Source organism: Drosophila melanogaster, chromosome 3R, assembly GCF_000001215.4.
Source record: "Drosophila melanogaster chromosome 3R".
NCBI classification, from domain to species: domain Eukaryota; kingdom Metazoa; phylum Arthropoda; class Insecta; order Diptera; family Drosophilidae; genus Drosophila; species Drosophila melanogaster.
This window is the reverse complement of record NT_033777.3, coordinates 10,863,085-10,882,358: the sequence shown is the minus strand read 5'-3', so window position 1 is coordinate 10,882,358 and position 19,274 is coordinate 10,863,085. Positions and strand designations below refer to the sequence as shown.

General features: G+C 45.1%; 7 protein-coding genes and 1 non-coding gene across 18 annotated transcripts; 5 read left to right on the top strand and 3 right to left on the bottom strand.

Moving 5' to 3' along the window:
- The first annotated feature begins 170 nt into the window (after positions 1-170).
- Positions 171-2,787, top strand: Tpc1 (Thiamine pyrophosphate carrier protein 1). Of its 2 annotated transcripts, NM_141777.4 has the most exons (3): positions 171-456; positions 556-796; positions 1,253-2,787. In NM_141777.4, exon 3 carries the CDS (start codon positions 1,355-1,357, stop codon positions 2,351-2,353), a length of 999 nt encoding a protein of 332 aa, NP_650034.1. In that variant the 5' UTR covers positions 171-456; positions 556-796; positions 1,253-1,354; the 3' UTR covers positions 2,354-2,787. The 2 variants fall into 2 exon arrangements, with proteins under 2 accessions (NP_650034.1, NP_731527.1); NM_169372.3 differs by having other exon boundaries at positions 171-796.
- A 252-nt stretch (positions 2,788-3,039) lies between these two features.
- CG14695 (uncharacterized protein) lies at positions 3,040-4,155 on the top strand. Its single transcript, NM_141775.2, has one exon. The coding sequence runs from the start codon at positions 3,086-3,088 to the stop codon at positions 3,953-3,955; it is 870 nt and encodes a 289-aa protein (NP_650032.1). The 5' UTR covers positions 3,040-3,085; the 3' UTR covers positions 3,956-4,155.
- Positions 4,102-5,975, bottom strand: Sodh2 (Sorbitol dehydrogenase 2). The gene is made up of 6 exons (NM_079587.3): positions 5,851-5,975; positions 5,766-5,799; positions 4,990-5,459; positions 4,712-4,930; positions 4,536-4,657; positions 4,102-4,477 (listed from the first exon to the last, which is right to left on the bottom strand). The coding sequence occupies exons 1-6, from the start codon at positions 5,902-5,904 to the stop codon at positions 4,294-4,296; spliced, it is 1,083 nt and encodes a 360-aa protein (NP_524311.1). The 5' UTR covers positions 5,905-5,975; the 3' UTR covers positions 4,102-4,293.
- On the top strand, positions 4,576-5,525 carry asRNA:CR45195 (antisense RNA:CR45195). Its single transcript, NR_125135.1, has 2 exons — positions 4,576-4,934; positions 4,996-5,525.
- Positions 5,976-6,776: 801 nt separating the features above from the next.
- Positions 6,777-9,321, bottom strand: CG4596 (uncharacterized protein). The gene is made up of 2 exons (NM_141774.4): positions 9,021-9,321; positions 6,777-8,832 (listed from the first exon to the last, which is right to left on the bottom strand). Exons 1-2 carry the CDS (start codon positions 9,165-9,167, stop codon positions 7,702-7,704), a joined length of 1,278 nt encoding a protein of 425 aa, NP_650031.1. The 5' UTR covers positions 9,168-9,321; the 3' UTR covers positions 6,777-7,701.
- A 656-nt stretch (positions 9,322-9,977) lies between these two features.
- Fdh (Formaldehyde dehydrogenase) lies at positions 9,978-11,453 on the top strand. The gene is made up of 3 exons (NM_079586.4): positions 9,978-10,104; positions 10,174-10,263; positions 10,334-11,453. Exons 1-3 carry the CDS (start codon positions 10,084-10,086, stop codon positions 11,360-11,362), a joined length of 1,140 nt encoding a protein of 379 aa, NP_524310.1. The 5' UTR covers positions 9,978-10,083; the 3' UTR covers positions 11,363-11,453.
- A 350-nt stretch (positions 11,454-11,803) lies between these two features.
- Tsp86D (Tetraspanin 86D) lies at positions 11,804-13,651 on the bottom strand. 3 transcript variants are annotated; one of them, NM_079585.5, is made up of 2 exons: positions 12,774-13,651; positions 11,804-12,716 (listed from the first exon to the last, which is right to left on the bottom strand). In NM_079585.5, the coding sequence occupies exons 1-2, from the start codon at positions 13,324-13,326 to the stop codon at positions 12,394-12,396; spliced, it is 876 nt and encodes a 291-aa protein (NP_524309.1). In that variant the 5' UTR covers positions 13,327-13,651; the 3' UTR covers positions 11,804-12,393. The 3 variants fall into 2 exon arrangements, with proteins under 3 accessions (NP_524309.1, NP_001262468.1, NP_001247037.1); NM_001260108.2 differs by having other exon boundaries at positions 12,194-12,716.
- Positions 13,652-13,716: 65 nt separating this feature from the next.
- SelR (Selenoprotein R) lies at positions 13,717-19,004 on the top strand. 8 transcript variants are annotated; one of them, NM_206473.4, is made up of 4 exons: positions 13,717-13,920; positions 15,399-15,550; positions 15,666-15,830; positions 18,534-19,004. In NM_206473.4, exons 2-4 carry the CDS (start codon positions 15,439-15,441, stop codon positions 18,722-18,724), a joined length of 468 nt encoding a protein of 155 aa, NP_996195.1. In that variant the 5' UTR covers positions 13,717-13,920; positions 15,399-15,438; the 3' UTR covers positions 18,725-19,004. The 8 variants fall into 8 exon arrangements, with proteins under 8 accessions (NP_996195.1, NP_650030.1, NP_731524.1 ...); NM_141773.4 differs by having other exon boundaries at positions 15,383-15,550; NM_169370.4 differs by having other exon boundaries at positions 15,383-15,550; positions 18,501-19,004.
- Positions 19,005-19,274: the final 270 nt, after the last annotated feature.

Here is a 19,274-nt window from a genome sequence, read left to right as displayed (position 1 = left end):
TCAGGAATTATGCTTACTATTAAAAAATATTTATGTTCCCAATTAAGAAAACCCTAAAACTGAATTTTAGCTTCTAGCTATTTTCTTACTATTGTTGTCAACCACGATAGCCGATAGTTGCCATCGCTGTTCGCTAAAAGCTCATCGCCAGCGGCTCGAACAGCTGATTCCGTGCACTTGGCGACGTAATTTAGTTTGTTTTGTTGTTGTTGCGTAGAGGTTTGAAGCAGCGCGTCTTGAATTCGGAAAACCAGTTTGTGGAAGTGGGAAGCGGCCAACTTGGACAGCGGCAGCAGGGGATTGACACAACTGCAACGGCATCTCAACGGCGGCGCTATTACAAGTCTGGCGAAAAGAAAGTTTTGACGCAATCCACGGGCCGCCGCCTGTAATGAAGAAGCGTCGGCGCCGCAGTCACTGCTGCACTCTGCCCGCGAACGGACGCATCTGCTCCAGGTGAGCTCAGATTGTAGTGCGCTGCTCTGGACATTCAGCAACATCATCATCATCACCATCGAGCGTGTTGCCAATGCCTTTGTCTCTTTATCTGAGCAGCAGCATCGGAATTTTGGGAACTGGACAACGGTCGCCGAGACATCGAACAACAAAAGCGGAAAAAAGTGAAATCGCTGATAAACCCGAATACCAACCGAGCTATTGTCAATCAATGAACGGCCGTTTGAACCTGGAGTCAACTTGGGAGCTCTGCGAATTGGCGGGCAATTGGCCATAACCGACCGAGATAATAGTGAAGTAATCGCAGAGACATACGCACGCTCCGTGGAGCATGATACTTGTAAGTCTCATCCTCAGATGAATTCCACTCCTACTATTTCCCAATTCCTGTCTACGCACTTGTACACAACAATTTGTCCATCGACTTTGATGAATGTGTGTAAACAAGTCGAAGTTTGCGCCCTGCCGCACCTCTAAAACGTTTTGAATGAAAGCTACAGGCAAGCTTTGCTAAGTCGGATTTTCGAAAACTCCATCTTTGATACCAGTAAAACCTAGCATATTTCATTTTTATCAAGAAACAATCTTAAGCTTTCTTTTTAACAGCATCTACCTTGAATTTCACAAGAGTCAAGTAAATTACAAGTAACCTTCAAAACAAATTCTTTATGATAATATATAAGCTATACCTATTAGATCCAGCCTCATAGAAGTTGCTAAGTCCGAGTTAATAGTTGCATCTACATAGTTCCGACTGTAATAACGTCTCCACCTGTCTGCGTTTCTTTATTTTCAGAAATGCCATTGAAAAGTTGGCAGTCGCAGCAATAAAAGTGAAATCCGCACGAGCAAACATACGCACACGAAAAGCAAAACCAAAGGTAGCTCCGACGCAGACATGGCGGTAACCACAGGCTCCACCAGTGAGGCGACCACAACCACAACTCCCGTTCCGCGACGCAAGCACAGTACGCGGGAGCAGCTGCATCAAATGCTGGCCGGTGGACTTTCGGCGGCCATTACGCGCTCCACCTGCCAGCCGCTGGACGTGCTAAAGATCCGCTTCCAGCTGCAGGTGGAGCCGCTGGGCAAGAACGCCGCCAAGGAGGGACCAGGAGCCCTTACCTCCAAATACACATCCATCGGACAGGCGGTGAAAACCATATACCGCGAGGAGGGAATGTTGGCCTTCTGGAAGGGACACAATCCTGCCCAAGTGCTGAGCATAATGTACGGCATTTGTCAGTTCTGGACGTACGAGCAGCTCAGCCTGATGGCCAAACAGACCAGCTATCTGGCGGATCATCAGCATCTATCGAACTTCCTGTGCGGCGCTGCGGCCGGAGGAGCAGCAGTGATCATATCCACGCCGCTGGACGTCATCCGCACTCGTCTGATTGCCCAGGACACCAGCAAGGGATACAGGAATGCAACAAGGGCTGTGTCGGCGATTGTCCGCCAGGAGGGACCTCGCGGCATGTACCGCGGTCTGTCCTCCGCCCTGCTGCAAATAACGCCGCTGATGGGCACCAACTTTATGGCTTACCGCCTGTTCAGCGACTGGGCGTGTGCCTTCTTGGAGGTGAGCGATCGCAGCCAATTGCCCACGTGGACGCTGCTGGGATTGGGCGCCTCCTCGGGCATGCTATCCAAGACGATCGTGTATCCCTTCGATTTGATCAAAAAGCGACTGCAAATCCAGGGCTTCGAGTCGAATCGCCAGACCTTCGGACAGACACTGCAGTGCCACGGAGTCTGGGACTGTTTGCGGCTGACCGTGCGCCAAGAGGGCGTTAGGGGCTTGTACAAGGGCGTGGCCCCCACACTCCTTAAGTCAAGCATGACGACGGCCCTGTACTTCAGCATTTACGATAAGCTCAAGCAGGTGCGCTTCTAGGTCGGACTTGGAGTCGGGGTTAATGGCGTCTGAAAGCAATTGTGCGCCCAAACGGAATCTACACTGTATTTTCTATTTTTATATATATTTACCGCAGCGCGTAAATAATATTAAGACTTAGGCTAACTCTGTTGATTAGTTTTCGGTTGTGCGTATCTTTTCTGGGGGTTCTGTTTATCATAGACCAATTGACTTGGTCAGCGCTTTAGTACACACACGAATAGTTGGCGCACCAGTTAAGTTATAGATTGTATGTGCTAGGTTGTAGTTCATTATTCGGCAGAGCACCTCTATTCACAGACACATTCAAATTTTTATTTATCTTTTGTTTGATTCGCAAACGAAACGACTGCGCTGGCAGTTCATTTGATATTTAATTAATATTATTACACCTAAGTATTCAGGGAATTTAATAAATTTGACTACATCACAACAGTTTAATAACTTTTATTTTTAATGAGTATTGTCCCTGCCTCCTAAGATTTAATTCTTCATATTTTTCTCATAATCTTTAAGCTTAAATGTTTCTTCCAATTGGAATAATTAGTTTTATGAACATGTTATTGAGTTGCAGCTGTTAAACTCCAAACATAATCAATGTTAAGAAAAGCTCGCTGCTGTGAGCTTTTTTGGTTGTGAAATTTAAACGGTGATGCATGCAGTGTATAAAAGGAAATGTATCTTTGGGAACAACAATACAGTTACTTCAGCGATTTCCCGTCCGGAGAGAAAATGGCTCTTGTGAAGACGTACACCATCGACAATAACTCCATTCCATGGATTCTGTGGCTACCGCCATTAACGGAAGTGGATAGGAAATCGCCGGGTGGGAGGTTCACATTTGATGGGCCAAAGGTGGTGGCGTTTCACTTTGTTAAGAACCGGCACGGAGACACGTTGGACAAGTGGATAAGTCTGCTCGATGAGTTGGCACAGGAGTACGCCGGTCGTATATTGTTCGGATTGCGTGACATCTCCAACATCGGGGAGTTCAATCCGAACCTAAATCCCGACGACTTTGGCAGCTACCGGAAGGGATTGCCACCGCGAATCTATGGCAAGGACTGTGAGGGCCGAGTGTACGATATGCACAAGCTGGTCAACGCCAAATACCTGAGGGAGTTTTGCGACCAGTTGCTGGCGGATCAACTCTTCCGTGCCGTAGTCCTGGGCGCCACTGCCTCACTGGACTCCAAGCCAATGAATTACTTTGAGTTGCGGGAAGAGAGCAGCAGCGATATGCTGGTGATGCTATATGATCCTGCCTGCTACTACTGGCCCATTCAGAAGAGGATGCTGCGCAAGCTGATCCGCCTGCTGGCCAGCGAGGATCTGCCCATTGTGATCGTAGACAAGGCGAATAACTACCTGGGCGTGGGCTTCACCCGTTGGCTGCAGATGGTCAACTGTCACGGCTCCACCATCTTCACATCGCCACGTCGCGATGGCTGGGATATTAAGTTGTCGGTGCGAATGGAGAGCACACGTGGCTACCTGCGATACATCGCCCGAAACAGGCAGCCGGAGCTAATTGACTTCGATGCCGATGGGGAGCCCAGAGCACTGGAGCAGGCCGTGGAGTATATACAGTATTTGTTTTAGATCTTGGCGCACTCGACTCGAAGTGAGTGGCAAGTCGCATAAATATTATAACTATAATCTATAACTCACTTTAAGGATGAGTTGGCTTTTCAAGCCAGCCATCTCGGATAAGTATCCGTTAAATTACCATTTAAAAATTAAATGTTAGAATTGAGCATTGTTACCAATACCACTCCTATTTACTAAATATATTTATCTGCATGTCCACATGTAGGTACATAAGTCAGCAGCCAACCTAAATATAGGCGAAAAATTTGAAGGCGATAACAAACCAAGCTCGGAATTGCTCCAAGGCTCCAAAAATAAGAACTATTCGGTTTATAGATAAGAGTGTGTATTCAGAACTTGACTTTGTTGTTCGCGTCCCTCGGCTGGACGTGGATCATGACCTTGATAGCGCCACCGGTGCCGCGGCGGGAGGTCTCAAACGCCTCAGCCGTCTCCGTGATGTCGTAGTGGTGCGTCACTAGACGCTTCACATTCACCTTGCCCGAAGCCACCAGAGCCAAAGCGGCGGAATAACTAGAGATGCGTAGTTATCAGTAATTGATTTGACCCGCCGAATCTACCGATAACTTACTCATTGCAGTAGCGGAAGACACCACGAATGTCGATCTCACGTGCCAAAGCGTTGATCAGGGGCAGCTTGACCTCGGGTGCACCCATGCCCACAACCACTACTACTCCGCCGGAGCGAGTGGCCTGAAGGGAAACTGGTTAGTGACTGATAATCCACACATACGCAGATCCACTTACGAAGATGGCCAGGCGGGCACTGCTCTCGGCTCCACAGCAGTCGATGGACTTGTCCGGCACCTCGCTCATCGTCTGGTGAACCACCTTGACGGTCTCCTCGGCGGACTGATCCCGCTGCAGAAGCAGCGTGTGTGTGGCGCCCAGCTCCTTGGCAACATCCAAACGCTGCTGCACCAGATCGGTGATAAGGATCTCGGATGCACCCATAGCTTGGGCAGCCTAGGTGGGAGAATGAGTTCAATCTCATAAGTTGGTGACATATTAATCGACTTTCTTACCAGCAGGGTGACCAAACCAATTGGACCAGCGCCCAGAATGAGCACCTTTGAGCCCAGACCGACTCCTGCGCGACGGCAGGCGTGAACTCCCACGGACAGGGGCTCCAGCAGAGCTCCTTCCTCCATGCTGACGTGATCCGGCAGCTTGAAGCAAAAGTCGGCGGCGTGTTTGTAGTACCTGGTCAGGTTTCCATCGTACGGAGGTGTGGCACAAAAGACCATGTCGGCGCACAGGTTGTATCGACCCTGCTTGCAGTGATCGCAGTAGCGGCAGGGCACTCCCGGCTCAATGGCCACGCGGTCGCCCACCTTGAGGGTGGTCACTTTCTTGCCCAGCTTGGCCACCACGCCGGCTGCCTCGTGGCCAATGATCATCGGCTTGGTCAGCACAAAGTCCCCGATGCGTCCGTGGGCAAGGTAGTGCACGTCGGATCCGCAGATGCCCACGCTGTCCATGGCCAGGAGAACCTCTGAGCAGGAGAAAGCAATATGAAAGCTATTAGATGAATGTATCTATTAATCCAATTCTAGGCAATAATACAAGGATCGGAATTATCTGAATTCATGATAATTTATTAATCTGTGCTTTCAAAAGTTATTATTATTATCAATTATTATAGAATTTTACAGCTCACTACATCAATCACTACATTTTATTACTTTAATAACTATGATTAAATAATATTTTTTGAAATTAGTTTTTAAATTTTTCTTTAGTTCAAACTTAACAAAATGCGCGTAAATGGTGAATTTTTCTTAGTGTACTAATCCCTTACCATCGTCGGCGATTTCCGGAATTGGGCGTTGCTCCTGCAGGAAGTGAATTAGCAGTTGCTTGTTTTATTTCCGTCTTCAACTTACCAATCGCAGGTCCTCGATGCCGTGGAGAACAGCTGTTAAATTGTCTGTTGCCATGATTACGCTTGGTTTTTAATATTTTCACTTTGCGTCACACAACCGTTCGCTTTGAACGCCGATTTAGCACTGAATTCAGTATTCGATCTGACCGATATGCTGTGCTGGCAATTGAGTTTATACATATATGTATTTATTTATGTATATAATGTATTTTTCTAAATTGCCTATTTATGTGTGTGTTTGCTTAGACCGGAATACAGTTATTATCAGTTATATTGGCTGTGAAGTGCAAAAGTTAAGCAAAGTTATCAACTAACTTTGTTTCTCACTTTAGATATTTGCCGGAATAGCGGTACTTATATCTCTGCCTTCTGTTTAAATTACAGTCATTGTCTAGTAAGACGAGCCCCTCTAGTTCATTTTATTCGCTCTCGCCTGTAATTTGTTGCTGCTCGTTCTCTCACTTGCTGCGGCCAACCCCGCCGAAAACAGCTGTTTTGTATTTACCCCAAGTGTTTACATATTCCGTGTGGGCGTTTCGCCGGCAAAAACAAAACGGAAAAAAAGCTCCGTCGTTCTGTTCGAGCCTTTCTTCTTAGATACACTGAAAATATTTTATAAACATAATAAATGAACTTATTATGATTATAATAATATAAAATTTGATTATGGTTATGTCATTCGATTATGGGTAAGAAAAATAAAAATAGATAAAAACTAAATTAAAAATATATTTATTTAAAATAGTATTTTAATTCAAATTCGACAAGTGTACACAAACGTAATTAAATACGCTACGTTATCACTTGATTTATAGGCTTGCGCTGCTGGAAGTTAATTGAAAAAGAAATATGTACAAATATTTATGCAAATTAAATAATGTGTAGCTTTTCACTTTTAAGAACGCAGTAAGATTAACAAGTTTGCTTGTGTTTGCTATACGATTTTATTGGCTTTATTTCTCTGGCTAATATATTCATTTCAATAAGTGTTTGATATTCGGGTTCTTAACATATAGAATTTCTATTTTAAAAACGTTTGCTTATATAGGTATGTGTATAAATGTCCGTGTGGCTTTGCTGCGTTTTTTTTTATTGACGTAGAAATAAAAAATGTTTGTTTAAAACTAAGAAAAAGTTTCCATCACGTCAACTGCGCATTAAGTTGGCTGTTTTATTTGGTTTTAGTTCATTTTGAAGATAAATGCATCATATTCTGTAAATGCTATTACGTTCCGTAAACAGTTTTAAATTTGGCTTTGAGTTATAGGAAAGGAAAGCTGAGTTTCAAGTTCGTAGGCAAGTGCCCATCTACAACAGTTTACTGTATTTTTTTGTTTTGATAACCTTGCAAATTGTCATAAACTATATTGGATGGATTTGAGATAAGCAAGCAGCTAATGCGGTAAACTATTTTCGAAATTACGATGATTTGGTTAAGTGGGGTTACCCCATCATTTCTGTTCAGACAAAAAATGAATTTGAACTTCTAACTTATTGAGCAATTGCTACTTTTGACTGACACTTGCAAGATTATTTCAGTTTCGGACTACCAAACTATTGAGAAGTTTTCCTTGCTTTATAGACGCTGTGCGAGTGTTAGATCTCTAGTAACTTAAGACTTTCTAGGGCTTGGATTATGTATGTTGTGGCGTTGATATCTATATATATAATATATTGTATTTCCGTTCACTAAAGCTGCAATTGCAGAGACACGCGATCATGTCAAGTTGAAAGGAACAAATTTGGCCAAAGGAAACTTAATGTGTTGATCTGCGTATGTAATTTACGTTTTTTATATCACACTTATGGTCGAAACGAAACTGGAACCAGGAACACCTCACATTCTCACATCCTACATGGATAGTTCCTGGCGCGGTTTGTTGATGTGCAGCCGCTGGGGATCCTGCGGCGCAACACAAATGTCGGTCAGGATGACGACCTCGTAGGGACTGCAGTCGGGCATGCGAAGGAATCCGCACAACCAGCCGTAGAATCCCTTCTCGATATCCGTGATGTCGTTCACCCAACTGCTGTACTGCAGACTCAGCTGCCGCAATCCCGAGTAGATGCCCAGTCCGAAGGTGCACAGCACGATGGCCAGCGGATAGATCACGAACAGCAGCGGCGTCACCAGGATCTTGTGCAGGTACGTCCTCTCCTCGCAGTAATAGTTGAACATATTGTACCAGGTGAGCGTTCCAATGTAGAAGGAGTATACCGCCGAAACGACGGTCACAAACGGCAGGCAAAAGAGCGAGATGAGCAGGATGTGGAGGCCGGTGCCACAGCTGCAGGTGCAGCACAAATTGCCACCCTTCTGTGTGTCGCTGGCCATCGCATGGGCGTTCAGCTGCTCCAGCTCCTCGCGACTGATGTTTATCTGTAGGTCCACGGACTGGCCCTTCTTGCGACCCCGCTTAATGGTGCCCGTCATGGTCAGGTAGTTGCCGCCGCCCTCCTTGCGCGCCTGATAGCCCCGCTCTAGACTCTGGTCGTAGTTGTTCAGCACACTCGTTTCGCCGGACTCCAGATCTTCGTAGTTGGCTATCTCCGGTGAGGAGCGCTGATTGCGCCCCTGGCCGGGCAGATCGCTTGTACGGATGTTGACCCGCTTCTTGGAGGACGACCGGTTGCTCAGGCAGTCCTGCGACTTGCTCAACTTGGCGTCCAGGCTGCTCTCCGAATAGCAACAGCTGCTGGGCGTCACCGTACTGCTCTCGTGCCGCTGCGACGTCGACTTGGTGCCCTGCGATATGGACTCGAAGTTCTGCAGCTCGTTGAGATTACTGTTCGATCTGGCTGACTTCTGGCTGTGCTGCGTGGAGCTGGCCGAGTGGGTGCTAGCCAGGGTGTCGTGGGCACTGGGCACACCCAGCTCTCCCGGCAGCTGCGGCAGCGGCTGCTTGTTCTTGATGATCAGCTTGGACTTGCGGAGCTCCTCTTCAAGTCCCGGATTGGAGGGCGACAACTTGGGTCGATTTTGCTGCAGGAGAAGCAATCAAAAGTTTATCTATAATCCTTATAACCACAAAAACATATTTATCAATTAATTAGTTTTATGCATCGTAAAAACACTAGTAGAAGTTAGAACTGAAGAATCGCAACTTATATATCTTAAGGATTAGAACATGAATAGATGGGGCTTTTTTGATATAATTGTATTATTTTCACCTGCACACTGACGATGTGATCCACATAGTTCTGCTTCTTGGCCTCCGATTTGGTTTGTTGACGTTTCCGGGGCGGAATGAAAACAGGGCGTTCCTTACTGCCCGTACTGGTGTCTCCGCCCAGGCCGCTCGAGCCCTTTCCCACCATTTTTCGAATTTTCCACTTGGTCCTGGCGCAAAAAACTACATCACCATCTTTGGGAGCAGACAAATTTTTTCGTTCCCCGTGACGTTACTTAACGCCCAGTAATGCAAAAAGTGCACTTCCGGCCTTTGTCGCTTCGCGGCTGTGTTGTTATTGATTTTTCCTGGGCGGCTGGCACGTCCTTGTGCTGAATTTGCGTTCATTGGCGTTTTTAGGGGGCTGCTGTTGTTGCATTTTGGGTTGGGCGGCAATGTTTACAAAAACTTGGCGCCTGCGCGTGCGGCATGTTTAACTTTTTAAAATTCTGTTATTTCAATAGCAAAATTTTAAAGTTTAAGTTATGTAGTGTTTATAAATACACAATTTGCCACTTAACAATATTTTTAGTTTGTTTTGCGAGTAGCTTTTGTTTTTAGCTGTTGTAACGGTTAAAGGAATAACAGTCTACTTTCAACGGGAACAGCTGACTTAGGCAAAGCAAAGTTGGCTGCGATTGTATATGCACAAGTCAGTGTGACCAAAAAGTACAAGCTGATCCTGCATTGGGGATCCATGTTAAGTTATTTAGATATTTAGTTTGTGAAATGCACAACAGCATTTTTAATAGAAAGTTAACAAATTTTGAAAACAGTTTTAATTTTATCCGATTTGTAAAACATATATTTAATTATTTATTTCAAATGTAGTTTCAAAAGACAAGAAAAAAAACAAATACACGTAAGTAGCCGCATAAACCAAATAAATAGTTCCTGAGTCCCGGTGAGCTTTTAGGGTTTTTTATCGATCGCTGTCTGGTCACACTGCGCTAACCGGCCTTTTCCCGCCTGCTCTTCTTCCTTATCATCATTCATTTTCCAGTCGTTCTCCATTCGCCAATTGGACCTTGTCGCTAAACTTTCCAATAAACCATACTGCAAAGATGTCTGCTACCGAGGGCAAGGTGAGTGCAGCAACTGGAATTTTAATTAGCAGAAACACACCCAGGCTGTCAATCAACAATCAATCACAGGTTATCACATGCAAGGCCGCCGTCGCTTGGGAGGCAAAGAAACCGCTGGTCATCGAGGATATCGAGGTGGCGCCGCCCAAGGCTCATGAGGTTAGTTCAGTTCGGAATGTGTCAAATGTGACAGATTTAACTAATTACCATGATGGCATGACTTCAAAAGGTGCGCATCAAGATCACGGCCACGGGCGTCTGCCACACGGATGCCTTCACCCTGAGCGGTGCCGATCCGGAGGGCCTGTTCCCAGTGGTGTTGGGACATGAGGGCGCCGGCATCGTGGAGAGCGTCGGCGAGGGCGTGACCAACTTCAAGGCTGGCGACCATGTCATCGCTCTCTACATCCCCCAGTGCAACGAGTGCAAGTTCTGCAAGAGCGGCAAGACGAATCTCTGCCAAAAGATCCGACTTACCCAGGGCGCTGGAGTCATGCCCGAGGGCACCTCCCGTCTCAGCTGCAAGGGACAGCAGTTGTTCCACTTCATGGGCACCTCCACCTTCGCAGAGTACACCGTGGTGGCCGACATTTCGCTGACAAAGATCAACGAAAAGGCGCCGCTGGAGAAAGTCTGCCTGCTGGGGTGCGGCATTTCCACAGGCTACGGAGCCGCCCTCAACACTGCCAAGGTGGAAGCCGGTAGCACCTGCGCTGTTTGGGGCTTGGGAGCTGTGGGCTTGGCCGTGGGTTTGGGCTGCAAGAAGGCTGGTGCCGGCAAGATCTACGGCATTGACATCAATCCCGACAAGTTTGAGCTGGCCAAGAAGTTCGGATTCACCGACTTTGTCAACCCCAAGGATGTGGCCGACAAGGGTTCGATCCAGAACTACCTGATCGATCTGACCGATGGTGGATTCGATTACACCTTCGAATGCATTGGCAATGTGAACACCATGCGCTCCGCTTTGGAGGCCACACACAAGGGTTGGGGCACTTCGGTGGTGATCGGAGTGGCCGGTGCTGGACAGGAGATTTCCACGCGACCCTTCCAGCTGGTCGTGGGTCGCGTGTGGAAGGGTTCCGCCTTCGGAGGCTGGCGCTCCGTTTCCGATGTTCCCAAATTGGTGGAGGACTACCTGAAGAAGGATCTGCTGGTGGACGAGTTCATCACCCACGAGCTGCCGCTGTCGCAGATCAACGAGGCATTCGATCTGATGCACAAGGGCGAGAGTATCCGATCCATTATTAAGTACTAAGCATGAGATAACAATTCTTTGCTTTTCACTTTTTATACAAGTTGGCAATCGCATGCGATTGCTTAAAATAATAAACTCCCAGTGTATATGTACATAAGAGTATCTTCATTGGGGGTCGGATTACTGTCCCTCTCGCGCTTACTCCTCATAATTGCTTGGATTTGCTTATCTGCACTGCCCCACTAAATCTCGAAGTTCAACAACTTGGAATTGTTCGAGATTGCGGTTACTTAATACGTATGTATATTTCAAGAATTTCGCAACATTGTTATAGATTGATAGAGTTATCTGATGACCCAAACTAAACTCACTGCCGGACATCCCCTAAGGCCCCGAAAGTTGTAGATTAAAGGTCAATCGTAAGAACAAGATTGGAATAACCAAGTGGAGCGATAAGACAGGTACTTTGTGCTGTTTTCACCATATGAAAAAGTCACGATTACACGTATAGAATGCCTGTATTTAAATACGCACTACAACAACGTTTGCAGACAAACACGCGTACAGATACTTAAAAATGATAATAAGTCTATGTATCTAGTATGTTTTTCAATTTAACAAACATGCATGCAGTTTTGGTTTCGTCGTTACATATAAATCTCATTTTAAATGCATATTTCTTATGGAACTCGCTAGCTTATACACAAGTGTCTTTTAAATAGTCTGATATTGCATACGTATAAGAGTAAAACTTTAGATGTGTTCGACTTTACTTGTGACTAAGAATGCGCTGACGTTTAAAAAACATACAGAGCAAACGAACACAAAGGAGTATAAATACTTTTTCCTAAGCCTAGGAGAGTATGAGAATACTATTGAAATACTATTATCGCGGGACATTAGAACTTAAATCTATCGAAAACACAAGAGATGGTATATAGGGAGCTATGGATTATTCTAGGAGTGGGATTCGGTTTGAAATTATTTGAGCACGGGCAGGACCAAAAAAGTCCGCCTCACATCCGCGAATTGTAATACGGGTCGTCTTCGCATGGCGGATATCCGTAGAGATACGGATGGTGGCATTGCACTCACGACCAGCGCGACTTCTGCAGGTCGATCTGTCCCTCCAGGGTCTTGGCCAAATAGATGACGAACAACTGCAGCAAGGCTATGCCCAGGGCAACGCCGGCAATCACATACAGATTCCTCTCGACCCATACTCGCACGATCTCGATGCAGCCGCTGGTCCAGATGCGCTTGCTGGCGGCGGCCACTGAACGCACCTGCACGCCATAGCCACACATGATGTTCACTAGGCCGGAGCTGATATCGGTGGCATTAATACAGCAGCTGTAGGGCACTCCACATCTCTCCACCGACGGCGATGAGCAGTTGAAGTACTCGTTCTTGCCTGTATGCATACGGACATGGAATTAATTCGTTTGTGGCTTATGAATCAAATACTCACTCCAATCCTGGTAGCCGGCGTTGCTCAGGCCGCAGCAGTTAAACTCCTGCTGGGCAAAGTCGATGAAGTTTTGCAAGTCGGAGTCGTCACGGTACGAGTGGATGATTTTGTCCGTGAACTGGTACTCGAGGAACGAGTTCATGTACTGCGGGAAAACGAAGCAGATGATGGCCAGCGACATCTCCAGTATGAAGAAGAGAAGCAGGCACATGGAGTACAGCTTTAGCAGCCAGGTGTTCTCGCGCAGCGCACCCAAACAGCCGGCGAAGCTGACCGTGAAGACGATGACTCCGGCGATGATCATCACCAGGGAGATGTTGAAGATCACATCGTAGATGGTGTCCAAGCGCAGCCAGCCATTGCCGTCCATCAGTTTGTCCATGAAGGCGTACACGCCGATGGCCAGGAGCAGGCCGCCGAAGAGCCAGAAGAGGAAGTTTAGCAGGAAGATCATGTACTTGACGCAAGAGGAAACGTAGCTGAAGTGGTGCGGATAGGTGGAGATCCGCGGGTGCATGTAGTTGCCCCCCTGATGGTATCTGTGATTGCTCATGGCCACGCGAATGTGCAAGTCGTGTTTTCAGCCGAGTATTTCGATGAGTATTACTTTTCCTGGTATTTTTGCCCAGGTTTCCTCCCCCACGGTTTTTTCTTTTTGTTGACGCCCTCTTTGCGTGTGGTCTCTTCAGCGGCCTGCACGGCTGTTTTGCTATAGTTTCGCAGTGCGTCAGTGGTGGACTGTCTAACTCTGGTGTTTCCCCGCAGCGAATATGATGAATTAACGCACTAGCTTAAATTTTATGACTGATAAGCAAATTTATGGAGCCACTAAAAATAACAAAGTGCCCGGCGTTGCCAGACGTGCTGTCCAATTAGGCAGCAGTTGGCAGCGCGGCCAGTCAGCTGTTCGCGTGACCGTACTGCCTTTGTTGCCTATCATCCAGCATTCGATTGGCAACGCGAGCCAGCCAGGTGTTTGATTTTCATCGCGTGCAGCTGTTTTCCCAAGCAGCTTTTTTTGTATTAGTTTTTAATTTTCCACCGCTGCGTAACATTGCGACGCACGCTTGTTTTCGCCCGCGTTTGGCGCATTCATAAACAAAAGGCCAAAAATAGAATCAGCACCATTTAGAGCGCTATTCAGCAGGTGAGTAGTTTTCCAGCTTAGAGAAAACCCAAGGACGCACCATTTAAGTGTGGGAAAATTAAGTGTTTTTTCTTTTCGGTTCTCCGCTGGTGACATTGAAGCACAATTGCGAGCGCATTTTCCCTAATTGAGTTGCGACTTTCTCTGCACTGCGCTTTCTCCTCGCCAAGCGTTCAAAAGCAGAAAAGCGCACGAAAATAGAACGGAAAATGTGGGAAATGTGGTAGACGGAAGTGGCAACGCGAATTGCATAAATATTAGTTAGTACGCGTGGGCAGTGCGCAGTGGACAAAACATTGACTTTTCCTCCTTGCTCTGCTCATTTTCCCCCTGTTGCTGTGCTGATTAAATAACCAGGCAGTGCCAAGTGCAGTTGTCACCTGAAATTAGCCACATAATGTTTGCACTTTCTGCTCGCCACGCACTGCGGCGCACTCGAATATTCGCCATTCCACGCTTTTTCGCAGGTGAGTTGCACTAAAAAGTCGCAGGTATAGTTTGTAATACCTGTGGGCGTGTCAGCCCATGCTCATCGATTGGCCATCGGCTAATTTTAGACACAATTTGAGTTGATTTTTTTATACATTTGCATTCTATATGAACGCAATTTAGCCGCTATTTTCTGACTTTGCTCGCAATGAATTCATTGTCTTCAATTGCCCGCGACACACTTGGCTGGCTTTTCTATTGTTGCACTCGGAAAAACCGAAAATAAAAGGTGACTGCTCCACCTACGCTATTCGATTTTCGGTTTTTTTTTCGGCTTTTCCTTCGCCTTCGTTTGCTTTGGGCGCCACTCCGTTTGATTGACGGCGGGCAAGCAGCATAAAAAGCCATAAAACTATTTTTGGCCCAATGCGTTTCTCCACTCCATTTGTTGGCCGCACTTAACAAATCTGTTTACACCTTCATTAATTAGCAGGCAAGTTTGTATACAAAATTGGTGTTACTAATTCCCTGGATGCACAACTTTGATTTTGAGTTTTCAAGATTGTTAACAAATTGTTTAAGAAAATGATAAGTATTTTCTATATTTTGTACGCTATATATAGCTTTTGTTTAATATTGGAATAAGAATATTTATGTATATATTTCCTTATCAAATTGGGTTCCAAAAATGCCAAAAATTTTCTTCATATAATTCATTTTCATAAATGGTATGGTATCGTTTGTATGAGAAAACAAGATGATTATGAGTTTCGAGAAAGTATTTTCAGCAACTCATGGCTGATAGTAGTAAGCTTCTTATCGTCAGATGGCCGCATTCAAATAAGCGAGTTGAGATTGCCCAAGGTTTCGTTGAAAGTCCCACCGATAAGTGGGCAGATTATGAGGGAAATCTTACAGAAGCTTGACGAAATCCCCTACTCAGTTTCCATTACCCAACTGCTGGCGAACCGAAAAGCACACTCAAACCGACCCGACCGCAAATCAAATACCAAAGTATTGTATTGCATTCCAGATTCACGCCAAGACAGCGACAATCCGGACAAAAGGTATTCCGGACCAGCAGCGACTATGGATAACAAGAGCGAGAAGGTTACGGTGAACAAGGAGGAGCTGCGCAAGCGCCTGACCCCGGTGCAGTATCAGGTTACCCAGGAGGCGGGCACCGAGCGACCCTTCACAGGTGAGTCTCTCCTAACAAAACATGCAGCCATAAGCCATTATCAAGATGGAACGCCACCCCTCGAACAAAGTGCATTCAATTCTGATTCCCAAATGATGGAATGCAATGTCCACAGGTTGCTACAACAAACACTACGAGAAGGGCGTGTACCAGTGCATCGTGTGCCACCAGGATCTGTTCAGCTCGGAGACCAAGTACGACTCGGGATGCGGATGGCCGGCCTTCAACGATGTCCTAGACAAGGGCAAGGTCACGCTGCACCGCGATGCCAGCATACCAGGTGCGTATTGGCCAGGCGGCCCACTTTTGGCCAAGACCTTGCTCGGCACTTTTAGCTGTTGATTATTGCAAAGCGTTTTGAGTTATGTTTTTATTTGAGTTGCTGTTCCGTTGCCGCACCCAAGAGTTGAGAATTTCATTTGCGTTTATCCACCTAGGAGACAATATAACCCAGACTAGAGTAATTATTCGCCTAGTTGTCATGTGTGAATAAGAGCAATCATAAGATTACCAAGTTTATAAAGAAGCCTTGATAACGATTAATTGTAGAGTTATATAAGCATATAAACATATACATATGTATATTTCATATTTTGGTATGACCTTCAGCTTGATTGTTTTCCATTTCTAAAGAAAATGGTGTGCATAAGTCATTGTAAAGAAATAAAATCATAAAGTGAGATGTTTATAAGAAGAGGCTTATTAGTTAATGGCTTAATTAAACCTTATAAACCCATTAGCTAATATTATTCATTTAAAGTCTGTGCTGTTTGTGTTGCCTTGTTTGTTGCTTTGTTTCGTGTTTAAAATCTGATCTTGAACCCGACCCCAAAACTGTTCCACTGCCCAGAGTTCACTGTAGTTGTGCCGTTGGCCTTGCCATTGTTGTGTTACTGTGTTTAGTCTTGTGCCGGTGATTTGTGACTAGTGAGTGTTCCTGCTGCCGTTGCAGCACCTGAATGTGCAACAAAGCGAGAAGAAGCGACTAAAATTGATTCCTAACCGAGTATTGTGTTCTCTTATCCCACTCTTCTATCCCGCCTGACTTTCTCAACATTTCTTTCTTTCTAAAAAAAAACCACATGAAATACAACTAATGCCATATCGATTCCACCCGAATATCACCCACGAGTATCACTTGTAAACCGATTAAACCAACAGTAGTCATTTCGAAAACGCTAGGCATGGTGCGCACCGAGGTGCGCTGCTCCCGATGCTCCGCCCATATGGGCCACGTCTTCGATGATGGACCGCCGCCCAAGCATCGACGCTTCTGCATCAATTCCGCGTCCATCGATTTCGTGAAGAGTGCGACGCCATCGAAGGCGGATCCATCGACGGCCTCGTCCAAGAAATAATGACCGATCTGCCTGCTAACCACAAGGAATACCATTACACCCGGAGGAGTAGCCCCATATAGACCAGCGGTAGATGCTACTCCGGGTCTATAGAGGGCTGCAGGTCCAGCAAAGAAAGATATTTAGCTATTTTATAGGCGTTTATTATGCAAAACTGTTTAACGAACAAAAAAAAACATAGCTTATACACAAGAACGATGTTTGAAAATGTATTGCGGAACGAGGAGTGAGAGTTTAGTATTGTAGTTCAGCCCAGCAGATTCCATTTGCTATATACTTTTCCTACTTTTACCCTATGTATGTTTCGGTTTCAAATCTCTATCTCTATATTATAACTTTATAAAGTTTACGAAAGTTTTATGAACGGAAATGCGAGTCTACAGTTCCTGGCCTGGGTTTATGCACTCTTTTCGGTTTACAATCTCACTCACTGTGTAGATGAACTCTACTTCTCAAAAGTATCTCCCCTTGCATTCTCATCGTATCTATAGGATATGTATATTGTACGTTAATAAAAATTAACCCATTTTGTAGGAACTTACGTGCTTAGCAAGAAGTTAAGTTTTGCGCAAGGTTATCATTTATTTTGGGATAAGACGAGGGTTCCTTTAGTTAGTTTATATGTTTTTCTTTTCGGTTAAGTGCAATTTTCATACATATTTCGGTTTTGAATCTACATAGATCATTGAGCTTTTTCCACATACCATATTTCGATCATTATACAAGGTCGATTGGATTTATTTTTGGGCCAGGGCCATTATGTGTATGTCTGTGTGAATGTGGTGCTTTTATTTTAAAATATTATTTTCCGGTGCTGTATTTGGTTATTTGTATGATTTCGATTTACGTTTTAGTTTGTTGCTTTTTACTCACGCTCAATTTTCTTTTGATTTCAATAACATAACCCGAATACTTTAACCAACATTATATCCATAAACTATATAGAGTGTTTTAAACAATCCAAATAATGTGTATTTTCGTATATTTTCTATTTCTCTTTTTTTAACTCGCTTCAAAAACAAAAAAAAAACTAAATGTACAACGCCTGTAAACGTTTTTTGGGGGTTTGTTTTGCTAACCAAAAACACGAAAACATTTAACTCATCGCTGAAATTATAACACCCGAAAAAACGACACATGAAATGCTTAATTAACCAAAATAACATGTACGCCAAATCGTTCGGAAAATCATCTATATTCCTGATTCGTCAATTATTTTCACCGGTTTATGTGACTTCATTTCATATTGTTTCACCTGCCACCCATTGTTAATTATCGCTCTCTCTCTCTCTCTCTCTGCTGCATCTCCTCCTTCGCTCTCTGATTTGCACTCCCATTTATTTGCCGTTATTTCTTCGCTCTTTTCTGTGATTCTTTCTCTGCTTCACATTTATCACCCATTTCACAATCAATTTTCTATTTCTGTTTGATTTGTTTACACCGAAAAACTTTGAATTAACCTTGCAAAACGATCAAAAAAATGAATATATTGTAAAAAATGTCAACAAAATGCGCTACACAACAAAAAAAAAAAACAACAATCAAAACGTATCCAATTAATCCCACGAAATGGCAAAATACAAACTAAATAGGGGGCAATATTTTACTACTAATCGCACATCCAGAACGTATACGCACTGAGGTCCGCTGCGCCCGCTGCAACGCCCACATGGGTCACGTCTTCGAGGATGGTCCGAAGCCGACCCGCAAGCGCTACTGCATCAATTCCGCCTCCATTGAGTTCGTGAACGCGGATCCCGCCACCTCGTCCCCGCCCGTGGCCACGCCCACCGCGGCGCCCATTGCCCAGCAGTGATGCCGAGGATCAACCGCCAAACGGAGGAGGCAAGCCTCAGAGTGTCGTTGCTGTTAAGAAATTTTTCTACGTGTACTTTCTAACTTTCCGCAAATGTGGCCAATTTTAGCTCGTAGTCAAGTCAATCGCCCCTCTGTTTGTGTAAATAGCTAATGTTTTGGTTCGAAATTTGTTCGTTAATTTATACAAACCCAAATACCGAATACTCTGTAACCCCACACATTCAACACAGTACTAATTTTAAAGTGAGCGCGCTAAATAAACGTGTGTTTTTTACAATAAAACGGTGCTTGCATGTGTTGTGTTTTTGCAGTTGTCACTATTAATTTGAACGTAGTTGTTAGTGCCGACCAGGTGAGAACGGAACAGCTGAGCCGCGTTGCCAACTACGTCAGTTGCCTTCCCTTGTTTGCGCAAAACAGATGCTGCGCCGCAGTTGTTGTTGACGTGACGTAACGACCGGCGACGCAACAACATGAAATCGAATTTATTTATGGCTCGGAAGTCAATTGATTTTAATTGCAGTCGCCGTATAAGGTGAATTTAAATG

What these genes read in the sequence shown, in the direction of transcription:
- Tpc1 (NM_141777.4), top strand. Translation starts at nt 1,355, where the DNA reads ATGGCGGTAACCACAGGCTCCACCAGTGAGGCGACCACAACCACAACT.
- CG14695 (NM_141775.2), top strand. Translation starts at nt 3,086, where the DNA reads ATGGCTCTTGTGAAGACGTACACCATCGACAATAACTCCATTCCATGG.
- Sodh2 (NM_079587.3), bottom strand. Translation starts at nt 5,904, where the DNA reads ATGGCAACAGACAATTTAACAGCTGTTCTCCACGGCATCGAGGACCTG. An exon ending in GCATCGAGGACCTGCGATTG is followed by an intron (nt 5,800 to 5,850) that starts GTAAGTTGAAGA and finishes CACTTCCTGCAG; the next exon opens with GAGCAACGCCCAATTCCGGA. An exon ending in GTCTTCCGCTACTGCAATGA is followed by an intron (nt 4,478 to 4,535) that starts GTAAGTTATCGG and finishes ACGCATCTCTAG; the next exon opens with TTATTCCGCCGCTTTGGCTC.
- CG4596 (NM_141774.4), bottom strand. Translation starts at nt 9,167, where the DNA reads ATGGTGGGAAAGGGCTCGAGCGGCCTGGGCGGAGACACCAGTACGGGC. An exon ending in ATCACATCGTCAGTGTGCAG is followed by an intron (nt 8,833 to 9,020) that starts GTGAAAATAATA and finishes CTTCTCCTGCAG; the next exon opens with CAAAATCGACCCAAGTTGTC.
- Fdh (NM_079586.4), top strand. Translation starts at nt 10,084, where the DNA reads ATGTCTGCTACCGAGGGCAAG. An exon ending in TGTCTGCTACCGAGGGCAAG is followed by an intron (nt 10,105 to 10,173) that starts GTGAGTGCAGCA and finishes AATCAATCACAG; the next exon opens with GTTATCACATGCAAGGCCGC. An exon ending in CGCCGCCCAAGGCTCATGAG is followed by an intron (nt 10,264 to 10,333) that starts GTTAGTTCAGTT and finishes TGACTTCAAAAG; the next exon opens with GTGCGCATCAAGATCACGGC.
- Tsp86D (NM_079585.5), bottom strand. Translation starts at nt 13,326, where the DNA reads ATGAGCAATCACAGATACCATCAGGGGGGCAACTACATGCACCCGCGG. An exon ending in CGCCGGCTACCAGGATTGGA is followed by an intron (nt 12,717 to 12,773) that starts GTGAGTATTTGA and finishes GTATGCATACAG; the next exon opens with GCAAGAACGAGTACTTCAAC.
- SelR (NM_169369.3), top strand. Translation starts at nt 14,318, where the DNA reads ATGTTTGCACTTTCTGCTCGCCACGCACTGCGGCGCACTCGAATATTC. An exon ending in CACCGAGCGACCCTTCACAG is followed by an intron (nt 15,551 to 15,665) that starts GTGAGTCTCTCC and finishes CAATGTCCACAG; the next exon opens with GTTGCTACAACAAACACTAC. An exon ending in CCGCGATGCCAGCATACCAG is followed by an intron (nt 15,831 to 18,500) that starts GTGCGTATTGGC and finishes CAAACTAAATAG; the next exon opens with GGGGCAATATTTTACTACTA.